Genomic DNA, 12,583 nt, shown 5'->3' on the forward strand with positions numbered 1-12,583 from the left:
ATGATGAAATGGTAAGAATGGAAGAACACAGTATAATAAGATGCACTCACTCCAACATGTTAATTATTTTTCTAGGTGGCCTGTAGCTCAATCCAGGTTCTCATATTTTCTAATTATTCCTCTGGTCATTACTCTTGACACCTTCAGTGTGAAGATGGCACTGTCTGTCCACGGTTTAACAAACTCATCACGTCCTCTGGCGTCATCTAGTGGTGAATAATGACAGTGTCTGTGATTGGTTCATGCCACAGTGGTGGTAGCATTGACAGGACATTTTACTGCCAGCAGTGGCCACAGATCCAAAAATGTTCCCAGCCAGGAAATCCAAATATACATTCATATTAACAAATATAGTTTATCAGGAAAAAGATTTTGAGTTCAGTACCTTACCACACTGACAATAGGCTTTCAAATAACACCTTTACTGCTACCACAAGATATTTAGTAACATTTATTCTTTTATTTTGTATTTACAACATATTTTAACCTTTGACATTAACTTATTTTACTGTTTCTATACTGCTGCTACACAGACAGCCTATCCTAGCAGCAAACATGGGCAATAGGCAGAAAAACAGGTTGAAACCGTGAACAATGATACCCACAACAAATTAAAAAATATGCTGAACAGATGCTTACAAAGATACAAAAACATATGGCAACGATGTTCCAGACAGATGATTTCTCATAAATCTCTCTATTTCGGGAAAGTATGCCCGTAGCAGAGCTTCATGAAAACATGATGCCACTCTTATTTATGCTTACAACAACAGCTGTTGCTCAACTGGATCATCCATTTTTTTAACACAATAGAAATTGTAAAAAAAAAAAAAAAAGCATATTAGAAAAACATTTAAAAGGTTATTAAGACTGGGCACACAAGCAGAGATAATACCTTCATCTTGCCTCTAATGTGCAGCAGTTTAAATGTGGTGACAGTTTGAAATAATAGTGCTTGCTTTGTGTCGATAAAGTTGAACTCACTCATGATTTTTCTTTATATATATACACCAGCACTGCTCCCATTGTGAGACCCTGGATGAAGTTTTGATGCTGTATATCCTATGAAAACAGGAGTGTTTGGAACCGGATGAAAACTGGACTGGTAGGATGCAGTGGGCATGCCGGTGCCGGACAGAGAATATGGCGTGTTGGTTTGGCTGATGTACAGGGAGTTGCCTGGCATGTACAGACTTCCAGCATGGTTAGAGCTTCGCACAGAGGAATGATGAGCCATGCTGCCTGGATAATACAATGAGGCATTTTCAGGTTGACCCGGGTTATAGACAACATGAGGGTTGATCAGTGCCGCATTATTTGTAGGGACGTTTTGTGTTGGTGTTGAAAGTCGTGGTCCAACAAAGCTGTTGTTCTGCAGAGAAGGCTGGTGTGCGCTGGATCCTATGCTGGAAAGAGTCGAGACAGGATGATAATTCATTTGAGGTTGATTACTGTGTCTTGGCTTGAAACTGAGCAAGTTTGCTGGGTGATACATGTCAAATGAGCCTTTGTCTGAGGGCATACGGCGACATAGGAACAACATGGCTGAGGCGAAAAGGAAGGCACCGGTCACCCAACCGATGTAGAGAGCCTCTCCCAGCTCCCTCCTCTGGGCGTCAATTAGCAAGGGATTGTAAAAATCCCTAATGATGACATGACCTGTCCATGACACTGGGATAAACACACAGACACTTGCCATGAACTGCATACCACCTGCAACCATCAGGATAATGGTCTTGACATAATCATTACCCCGAAAACAGGAAACACATCGCATTCCTGCCATAGCGACAAGGAGACCCAGCCCCGACAAGGCCAGGGAACAGCACATCAGACCCCTGGCTGCTTGTAAGTCCGGGGGCAGGAAGAGCAGGGAGTCGTACACCTTACACTGCATCCTGATGTTGGCTTGTCGGAAGCAGTTCATCCACAGGCCCTCCCAGCGAGTTTCCATCACAATTATGTTCTCCCCGATGAAAGCTGTCACCTTCCACATCGGCAACCCCGTAGTAGCCGCCGCCCCAATCAGTCCAACCAGGCCGACACACAGTGCAGCTATTTCTGTAACACTTTGAACCATTATGCAGTGTAGGTCAGCTATGTCCACATTCAAATTCAGCCAGAGAAGTCAGAGACGTGTCCGAGGCAGCAATGATCCTCTCATCTGATGCAGTGTGAATGCTGCGGGAGAAGGTTTGTTATGGGAAAGAAATCTTGCAGTCACCTGGTTGGCTCAGAGCAATGGGGGTAAAGAGGACCTCTGCTTATTTTGTGTTTATGGTTCCTCTGGCTATAGTGGCATATCTGTGCTATCAGTGTCTCTAGCAACAAACACCAACAAACCAGAAAATCCAGAAACCACTCTCAACTTCAGAAAAGTGTTTGTCACTTTCCATGTTTTTATTCTCCATAATAATATGTGAAACTTATTCAGAATCAAACAAATATACAGTGTAGCAGAGCAGATCCTGCAGTACTTCTGTTGTCCACAGGAGAGCATAAAAGACTTTTAAGGAGATGGAACAGAGAGGAATCTCTCATCACAAAGCCTAAATACAGTTACTGATTGTTGTCCCTTCAGTTTGGTGTCATCTTAAAGGTCCCGTGTGTAGGATTGACCAACTGAAAATAACCACCCCTACGTTGGCCGCTTAAAGGCAAAAGGCTCATTATCGAGCCAGTTAAAATGCTCTTTCCAAGGTAATAAAAAAAGAGATTTGTTGTTTTAAGCTATTTTACAGCAATGAAAACACAATTGTGAATATTATATTCCATTTCTGCTTATAGATCCTATAGAGTCCTACACACTGAACCTTTTAAGGTAAACAGAAAAACAAAACATTGCCATTACATCATTGAATTTTCCTGTTTGACATTTTATTTACCTCCAGTGTATTTGGAGTTCTGCAATTGTAATCTTAATGGAAACTCACATTTCAAAGTAACTGAATTTGAAGGTGAAATGATGGTTCAAGAGCAAATATACTTGACTGAACAGAGATGGAAATATCCCCTCACTGCTCAAACATACAGTGCTGGAGTCGACCCGGAAATGAACTAGACAAGTTTTGCTATAAAGCTCTCTTCAGCGCCATTCAAAGTGACTTGCAAATTCTTATCACATGATCATGCTGTCACGTTGTGTCTGTGCAGCTTCTTCGCAAACACTAGGTCAGGTTAAGTTTCCACACCTTTAACAAGCAGTCTCAAACCTGAATCTCATGTTTACTCAGTCATTTGTTCAGTTCCATCAGTTTCCAAGCGCTCCAGGGCATCATACCAAACTTAAACAAAGACTCACAGTTGTTTTTCATAGACACACATAATGTTTTGAGTTTTAAACACATAGTTTTTACACTAGGAGTCACCAAGATAGTATTTACTGTCCTCGGGGTAGTTCCTGTATTGTGTGTGCCTTGTTTTCCATTTGTGGATCACGTGTCTTATTCTGGTTAAATCAGGATACAACTAGTAGACCGAGCAGAAACATACAAGGACCATTTGTTTTGGGGTGATTGGCCTGAGAGGTCATTTATGCTATACAGATGTGTGACAGTAAGATTGTGCATGCGTGTGTGTTGATGGGTGTAATTTTGAATACATAGCTCAGGCCCTGCTAAGGTGGAAGGAAAATGGGTTGAAATATAACTACTTAAATATAAGTATTACCTGTCCGCATTACTATGTACATAGCTCATGTGTCAACAACAAATAGCACTCTAACAGGAAACACAAATTAAAGTTAAAGATTGCATACATTGTTATATACAGCTTACACTTACAAAAGTTATAACCTAATGATAAACAAAAAATAAGGTTGTCAGTAGAAGATTTGATTTTACAACATATAAAAATAATGAAATAATGAATTTCCTGTAGGGCTGCAATCAATGATTTTTGTTATCAATTAGGCTATCCGCTGACAATGACTCGATTAATCAGTTTTTTAAATGTGTGAAAAAAAAAGTAAAAATGCTCATCACAATCTCCCAGAGCCAAAAAGTGATGTATTCAAAATGTCATTTACTATCATTAATGACAAAGACAAGCAGCAGGTCCTTACATTTCATTTAAAAAGCTAAAACCAGCAAATGTTTGAAATTTATGCTTGAAGAATGACTGAAATAATGAATCCTTCATGAAAACATTTGGCTTGGTTTGTTTGGAGTGATTTAAATCCATCTATCCATTTGCATTCACAGTAAATGTATTCATTGAAATGTGAGTGGATTTATTTTTTTTTTACCTGAAATTTATTTTTGACATTGAAATGTATTATAGATTGAACTGCCAAGCAACTCCCATATTAAAAAGAAACTCCCTTGCATATAGTGACCATAGCTGTGATAATCATTACCTCAGTCTGTTTAAATGTTCAGAGATAGGCCACCCCGCTCCGGACAGAGGGGTGTCTGGAGTAGTAGCTGTAGTTGGTTGATGGGTGTCTTGACAGCACTGGCTGAGGCTGGGCTTGGGGAAGTAGGACCAGCTGCTGAGGCTGGAGAGGCTGTGGAGGAGGATAGGCCATGTAGTCAGAGTTCCTTGAGTATATGTACCTCCGTGATTCTTTGCCTTCAGACTGCAGATTGCAACAAACAAACATGCATCCTCCGGCGAACAAGAAGGCGGCCGCCACCCAGCCGATGTACAGAGCCTCTCCGAGCTCCCTGCGCTGGGCATCAATCAGCAACGGGTTGTAGAAGTCCCTTATGATGACATGACCCGTCCAGGACACGGGGATAATGACACAGATGCATGCCATTATGATCATGCTTCCTGCAATGATGAGGACCATCCGCTTGGCCCGATCGTTGTTTTGGATACATGATGTGCACTGCATCCCCACCAAACCGATCAACAAGCCGAGACCACCCAGGGCCAGAGCGCAGCACATGAGACCCCGAGCTGCCTGCAGGTCAGGGGGCAGGGCCAGGAGAGAGTCGTACACCTTACACTGCATTCTGATGTCGGCCTGCCGAAAGCAATTCATCCATAGACCCTCGTAGCGGGTCTCAAACACAATTATGTTCTCCCCGATGAAGGCTGTGACTCTCCACATTGGCATTCCAGTGCTTGCTGCTGCCCCAATCAGCCCAATAAGGGTCAATAGCAGACCCACTATCTCCAGTGCTGAGTTGGCCATCCTGTCCCCCTCCTATTCCTCCAAGCTCATGCGCACAATAATGTGCGGACGCGGTGCTACTATAGTAGGAAGCAGTGGATCCACTCTATTGAGTGGCTTTGCATCCCAGTGGAGGAGGAGGAGCAGGTTGATGATCACCTGTGCTGCCTCCTCCCTGTGGACAGGACACCAGAATGGGAGGGCTGGGAATTGTGACCCGCTGCTAGGAAACAGAATCCCCCAGGTGTTTTTTCTTTTTTTTTTCTTTGTACGCCTTTCACTGGAGCTCCTGTAAACTGCCACTTGGTTTATTCAGAAGTCTCAGTTTACATTCTCAGATCACACCTTGAAAGAGGAAGCTTTTTTCTGTTTTTTTTATGGGTATTTATTAACAAGGAGGGAATTTTTATTGTTGAGCAGCTTGTTATTAGCAGTGAGCTCATACAAAAGCAATAGATCTTTTGTTAATGAATTACTAGTTCAAACCACAGATATTGTAGACATCCATGAGCTCTCGGGCTGAACCTAGTATTTGTTCTATTGAAACTCATATTTGTTCACCATTTTGGGGTCTCTTTTTATTTAGGGTATTTAAAAGTGTATAAATGAAATGGGATGTGTGTGTGTGTGTGTGTGTGTGTGTGTGTGTGTGTGTGTGTGTGTGTGTGTGTGTGTGTGTGTGTGTGTGTGTGTGTGTGTGTGTGTCATGGGATGGGCTAATGCTTGTGTACCCATGTTTCACTGTCAGTATTGGATTTCTTGTCTGGGTCTCTTGTGTCTATCTGTGCTCTGAAAGAGGCAGGCAGTTGCAGCTCTGGCTTGGTTGAAATTAAATCTCTTGGCAGGTTTGCATTTTGGGCGGTCCTGTGTGAACAGTCTGGTTTTACTAGCTTAGGCACATTTCCACAGATAACAATGGAGGCACCAGAACTAAACAATGTGACTTTCCAATTACACAACTGCTGGTGAGACAGGAGCAGTTTCAGTACAAAGTTTTGAATCCCACGAAAACTTGAGAGCATTTCGCAGGGAGCAAAAACTTACCCTTACTTCTTGATCAGACTTGCCTCTTTTAATGAAAATACACCAGGAATGACAACGAAATTCACAGTTTTTCTCAACTTTATCCCTTTATTGGAAACCACAGGTGACCTTGTATTTTGGCCAGCATTTTGAAAAACATATGTACATTTATAACAAAAACTCAGCAGTCTACACAAATCATTTGGAGGTATGCTATTTGAAAAAGGCGTAGTGCATAATTTGTTCTCAAAGAGCATGTCGGCAGAGGCTGTAAAGAAAAAGATATCAACTGTTACCTCTGTATTGTTACAAATTTAACAAATACTGCCTCAGTGACAGATATGATTTAGTCTGAATTAAGTGTTTGGAAACACACAAAGCATACATTAAATCAGCACAGTTCATCATGGTAAAAAAAACAAACAAAAAATCAGTTCCATTATGAATTTCACTCTCTGCTACACACTTTGCCCTCTGAAAAAATAATGAAAGATTTAGCCATTTTCAATAACAGCGTGTGGTCGTTAGTCAATTGATAAAGCTCATTCGAATGCACCAGATTTTGACTTTTTTTCTTTCTTTTGTTTTTAAAGAGTCCAAATTTGTCTCTGAATTCCGTCTTTAGTACTGACTTGGTGTGTATGCCACAGATCCTGGTGGGGGTGCAGAGTAGGCAGGCTGGTAGGTATAAGCTGGCTGGTAGGTGTATGGTTGGTATCCAGGTTGGTATGCAGGTTGGTAGATATTTCCCCCAGGATTGTATATAATCCTCTCATCTTGGTCCTGGGTGCGAGGAGCATGACGGCACAGCAGGATCACTCCGGCGGTGAAAAGCAAAGCTGAGGTCACCCAGCCGATGTAAAGAGCCTCCCCAAGCTCCCGACGTTGGGCATCGATCAGCAGTGGGTTGTAGAAATCCCTGATGATGACATGGCCAGTCCAAGACACAGGGATCAGGGTAGTAATACAGGCCAACAGGAACAGACAGCCCCCAGCCACGAGAACAATATGCTTGGTGCGAGCCCGATGGTCCACCACCTTGGTACACTTCATCCCAACTGCTGCGACGATGAGGGCGAAGCAAGTCAGAGCCACTGAGCTGCACATCAGACCCCTGGCAGCCTGGAGGTCCGGGGGCAGAAACAGTAGGGAATCGTACACCTTGCACTGCATCCTGATGTTGGCTTGTCTGTAGCAGTTCATCCACAAACCCTCCCAGCGGGTCTCCATGACAATTATGTTCTCCTCGATGAAGGCCGTTACCTTCCACATCGGCAGGCCTGTCACGGCTGCCACTCCAATTAGTCCAATGAAACCAATGATGAGGGCCACCACCTCACAACAGATGGCATCCCGACGGTCCTTCTTCGCAATTCTCTGTTTTTCCTCATATACGGAGTCTTGATAGTCTGTATAGGCCTTCGCCTGCTTCTCGTCGTAGTAAGAGGGCGCGTAGGTTAGTGGTGGCTTGCTGTAGCCACTGTAAGCAGTGTAAGAGGCCATTGTGGCTATCACACAGTGAGCCAAAGATGGACCTTTGGCTGCACTCTCACGCCAAAGGAATCAAATCTGAGGAGAGGAGGAAGTCAGGGGACTTATACACCCACAAAAAAATGCTAACGATGCAAAGCAATCTTACTGGTTGAGCTGCTTTACAGCCAGATATGTGAGGCCACACCAAAGAGTGATGCTTGTTTTGAATGCAAATGCAACTACCTCTACTGACAATCAGCTGTTTGGTCTTGTGATTAAGTCACTTAATCAAAATCTAATTAAATCACTGTATAAAGTCACAGCTGATCAAAGTGTTTCTTCTGTTTCAAAGTTAAGCCAGGAGACATTCGACAAAGTATTTTCAATGACTTAGAGAGAGAAAAGGCAAAAACTAAGTTCTCATTGCCATTACTGGTTGGAACTTTGAGCTGAATATTATACAATTAAATGTATGGCCTTTTTTATAAAGCTGTTACCGAAGTTTTTCATTGTTTATTAATCTGTCAAGTATTTTCTCTATTAATTGACTAGTTGTTTGGTCCATAAAATGTCTGAAAAGGTGAAAAAGTGTTGATCAGTGTTTCCTAATATGCCCAAGAGGACATGAGGACAAATGTCTTTCATTTGTGTTTGGTTAACTGTTATAGAGGAGGTAAGAAACATGAAAATATTCTCTATTCTGAAGAAGCCAAAATGAGAGAATGTTGACTTTTTTCATAAACAAAATTAGGCAAATTTATTTGTCAATCATCAAAGTAGTTGGTGATTAATGAAAATGGACTGATTAAGAATTGCAGCTGGACTTTCTAATCAAAAAGTAAAAATAAATAATGAAATAATTAATTTTGGATGATCAGTTTACATGTTTATGTCTCTAAATGTTTGTAGGTGCTGGCTGCTGTAATGTGTGCAGGTTATGTTGTTGCTGAATCTGTGTCGCTCTTAGACCGAAAGCTGATAGGATGATCACAGATGTCAAGCTGTCTCCTCCTTTATTTATAAACTGAGCTGATGAAAAGGCGTTGAGCACAGAAACTTGAGTAGGGTTGGTTTCATTGCAACACAGTATTGTCCGTTTTCCAGCAGTTCTCACCTCGTCACTGCCACACTGAAATCTTCCTGTGTGGGTGTGGATGTAGATAATATGCGCTTGCTAGAAATGTTCAGGAATTCAATGACACAAGCAAACATGGAATCAAACCTTTTATTTGAAACCTCTCTGTGACCAGGTTGATGTGGATTAAGAACACCTGAGCAGGTAAAAACAATCACATTAACAGCAAATTAGCATATCAAGGTATGAATATGTACAAATATTTTAGTGCAGCTGTGAAGAACTTGAATAGACGGTACAAACAATGGAGATGAGAAGCTTTTATCATGCAAAATTAACACAGTGCATTAGTCATTTAAACAGTAAGGGTGATTCAGATTTGTACAGTAGGTAGTGAGAACAAACGCTTTCATACAAACTTTGCACACTCTAGACTTCATCTTGTCACATGTCACAGCATCTTTCAAATGAGTCACGTATAGAGGGAATACACATTAATCGAGGGCAGCACAGTTCTTTACACATACTCTTGATGCCTATGAGAGCTGGAAGGTGTCCTCTCCAGCTGCACGCTCCTCTCTTTCTTTATGTCCCTTGATCCCATAAGGTAGGCGTCAGCGTAGGGTTCTTCCTCCTCTGATCTGCGTTTGCTGAAGCTGAACAGGAGGATGATGCCGGTGATTAGCAGAATACCAGAAGTAACCCAGCCAATGAAGAGGGCCTGCCCCAGCTCCCGTTTCTGAGAATCCACCACTGCTGGGTTGTAAAAGTTGCTGATGACAGTGTGGCCCACCCAGCTGACAGGGATGAGCGTGGTCACAAAGGAAAGCAGATACAAACTAGCCCCCAAGGCCAGGGTGATGTTCTTGCTTCTTATATTGTTGTCGCAGCATTTGCTCTTCTTTGTCCCACATCCTGCGATGCACAAGGCGATGACAACCAGGACTATGGAGACACACATGAGCGCCCTGGCCGCCTGCAGCTCTGGTGGGAGAATAAGAAGTGAGTCATACACTTTGCACTGCATCTTGATGTCAGCCTGGCTGTAGCAGTCCATCCACAAGCCCTCCCAGAGTACTTCCATGACAATGATATTGGCGCCAATGAAGGCAGTGACCCTCCACATGGGCATCGCAGTGATAGCTATGGTCCCAAACAAGCCGATGAAGCCCAGGACCAGGGCTAAGACCTCCAACTTTGCTCTCATGGCTCAAATAGAAGTATGGTCTCGTCTCTCATCCGTCTACTAATAAAGACTGCCCAACCGATCTGTTTTGCAGAGCTTTTAATCTGTGATTGTATCACAATGCCTGAAATGTCATCATTCTGGTTTGTGTTTACTTGACCTCTACACATACTCCATGCTACTCTGACTTTCAATGTGTGTCGCACATTTCTCATCATCGCTCAACCTGCATGACAAGTGCCAATGAAAAAAGTAGGATTATTGTAGGGAGTAAAACAAAAAGAGTGCATGAGGGGGGAAGCTTCAAAGCAATCATGTAATTCAGCTCTTTGCATTATGACAGCAACTATGAATTATGTTTCATAATTGACCAGTTCATCTATAAAATGTCCCCCAACTTTCTTTAGATACTCATCAAAATGTACCAAAGCCCAAAGTGAAATCTTTCAATTGCTTCTTTTTATCCAATCAGCTGCTGTAAACCCAAAGACTCCTCATTTACCATCGTAAGTGACAAAGAAAAGCAGCTAATCATTACACTTAAGAAGCTGGAATGTCGTTTTTGTTTGAAAAATGTGTGAATTTGGAAACAAAACTTGTTCCTTTGGGTGTGATCAACCTAAGGAGCAACACACACACCCAATGTTTTCTGTATGTCAACATGTCAGCTCTTCAGAAAAGCAGTTTATCTAGTTTGCCTCCTCATCTATCAAATTTTCACTACACTACTGTGACCCGTTCTTCTTTCTGTCTTTGAGTGTGCTGTGGACATCAGTTAAATCAACAGTGCTTCAGTGTCTGTGTGTATTGCACTAAAGTCAACATTGATTTGAAATGTTGTGGGGTTTTTTGTTTTAGAAGGGAGTTAGTGATACATCTGTCAACTTAACTTCTACATCTCTTCACTGTGAGGCTCATTAACCCTGAAAAAAATTGGCATTGTGTCCCTCATTAAAAAAAGTGAAAAAAATCCGACCTTGGCCACACTCATTAGAGACAAGACATGAGTAGAAAACAATCATCAGTCAGCCTGTCTGCTTAATGAGTGTTTTTCCTTTCAGCAGTTTGTTTTAACTTTGTGTATGACAGTTCTGACTTGTGTTAACTGACTCTAAAATTCTTCAAACGTGACCAGGTAGATGGCCTGATGGGGGGATAAGGAGGAAATGTTTCAAAACAACAGGGGATTTTTATAGATCTTAACAGGAGCCACTCCTTTGTTCTAACGTCAGTTGGTCTCACCCTGTCGCTCAGCTGGTTTCTGAGAAGTAAAGGAGACAGCAAAGGAAGGAGAGATAAAGAGAGAGAGAGAGGGAGAGAGAGAGAGAGATGTCGCAGAGGAGCTCACAAAACCGGAACAGAAACTGGAAAGCCTGTGGAACAGGTTTGCTGAGTGATACTATTGTCTCATGCTCAGCTGCTTTAAATGTAAACACATTCGCTCATGGTGACAAACTCATAGCTGTGAACTTAACTTAAGTCAAACGGTTGTATTTTCTGTATTTGTGTGACCTTTTTGATGCTTGTATTGAGGCTTTGGATGTTGTTGTGAGATAAATTTGATAAAAATTTAAAAATATGATGCAAACAGAAGTAACTGAAAACACAGTAAGGTGGGCAGGGCTGGTGTAGTGGCACAGGAAGTAATGTGCATCTACAGATCATGTGTGCCACCTACTGTATGTAAATGTGACTACATATTCTGGGGCTTCAATAAGATTCATATAATATTATTAAGTGAATTTAATAGCCCGCTATTCCTATTTACTTCCCCTGCCTACTATAACTTCTATCTTTAGGTTTCAGGTTCAGAAACAGTCTTTTCAGTCAAATGGAAGGAGAGGCCCATAAATCAAGCTTGTGCCACTTTATCTTAGCTAAGATATGCATCTGTTCCATCAAAGCAAGGGACATTGGCGAAGCAACCTCATCTCATCTCAGCACTTCAGTAGATACTGTTGCTGCGGATCTACAGCATAATGAAATCTGAAGTGATCTTCTCCCTTTATCTGAAGGAGCACCGGAGCTTTTACGGTGGGGTGGTGATTGACACTCCTGAGAACAGGAATGTACCTGGGAGGCAGGATGTCCACAGAGCTCAGAGACAAAAAAAGAGGATATGGGGCTGTGAGAACCATAGATTATTGTGTCAAGGGCATCTGCAGCCATGGTGCCCCATGTGTAGCTTTAAATTGCTGATGAAATTGGTCTTTGTAGGGGGTTGAAAATTCTACAACAGCTGAAATGATAAGGAAGACAAGTATCTACAACTCATAACAGAGTCTCACTCTTCTATAGCAGCACTACTTCTGTGGCATAAAAATGTTAAGTTTGGACTGTGAGCAGCTTTCACGCAAGCGCATATCCAAGAGGGTGTCTTTCAGTAGGCGGTGATTAGGGTCTACTTATAAACACTGTTCATCATCTTACCTATTTCAGTTTTTCTGTGATTGGCATGATAGCTTTTGACGCCATTCCCCCAGTCACAGTATTCTGCAGTGTTTGTAACCGACGCACCTGCTTTTCATCTCTCAAAATTTGTGATGACATTTGCGAGACAAAGAGCTTTTATAAAAGAGGAGATCACAAGCAGACCCTCGCCAACGCTCACTGAAATACCCTTGACGAGACACAGTAGCTGCTTAACACAAAGAGTTGTCCTCAGGAATGATCAGAGTGGGATCAACAATGGCAGTATTCAAAA

At 42.1% G+C, this 12,583-nt stretch overlaps 4 protein-coding genes across 4 annotated transcripts; all 4 read right to left on the reverse strand.

Annotated features, from left to right (window-relative positions):
* Window positions 1-457: 457 nt before the first annotated feature.
* Window positions 458-2,113, reverse strand: LOC119033257 (claudin-8-like). The gene has a single exon (XM_037123122.1). It carries the CDS (start codon window positions 2,078-2,080, stop codon window positions 998-1,000), a length of 1,083 nt encoding a protein of 360 aa, XP_036979017.1. The 5' UTR covers window positions 2,081-2,113; the 3' UTR covers window positions 458-997.
* A 20-nt stretch (window positions 2,114-2,133) lies between these two features.
* On the reverse strand, window positions 2,134-5,212 carry cldn8 (claudin 8). The gene has a single exon (XM_037123150.1). The coding sequence runs from the start codon at window positions 5,141-5,143 to the stop codon at window positions 4,376-4,378; it is 768 nt and encodes a 255-aa protein (XP_036979045.1). The 5' UTR covers window positions 5,144-5,212; the 3' UTR covers window positions 2,134-4,375.
* Window positions 5,213-6,198: 986 nt separating this feature from the next.
* Window positions 6,199-7,730, reverse strand: LOC119033262 (claudin-8-like). The gene has a single exon (XM_037123136.1). It carries the CDS (start codon window positions 7,646-7,648, stop codon window positions 6,767-6,769), a length of 882 nt encoding a protein of 293 aa, XP_036979031.1. The 5' UTR covers window positions 7,649-7,730; the 3' UTR covers window positions 6,199-6,766.
* Window positions 7,731-8,815: 1,085 nt separating this feature from the next.
* Window positions 8,816-10,620, reverse strand: LOC119033270 (claudin-17-like). The gene has a single exon (XM_037123164.1). It carries the CDS (start codon window positions 9,898-9,900, stop codon window positions 9,211-9,213), a length of 690 nt encoding a protein of 229 aa, XP_036979059.1. The 5' UTR covers window positions 9,901-10,620; the 3' UTR covers window positions 8,816-9,210.
* Window positions 10,621-12,583: the final 1,963 nt, after the last annotated feature.

This window comes from Acanthopagrus latus, chromosome 2, assembly GCF_904848185.1.
Source record: "Acanthopagrus latus isolate v.2019 chromosome 2, fAcaLat1.1, whole genome shotgun sequence".
NCBI lineage: Eukaryota > Metazoa > Chordata > Actinopteri > Spariformes > Sparidae > Acanthopagrus > Acanthopagrus latus.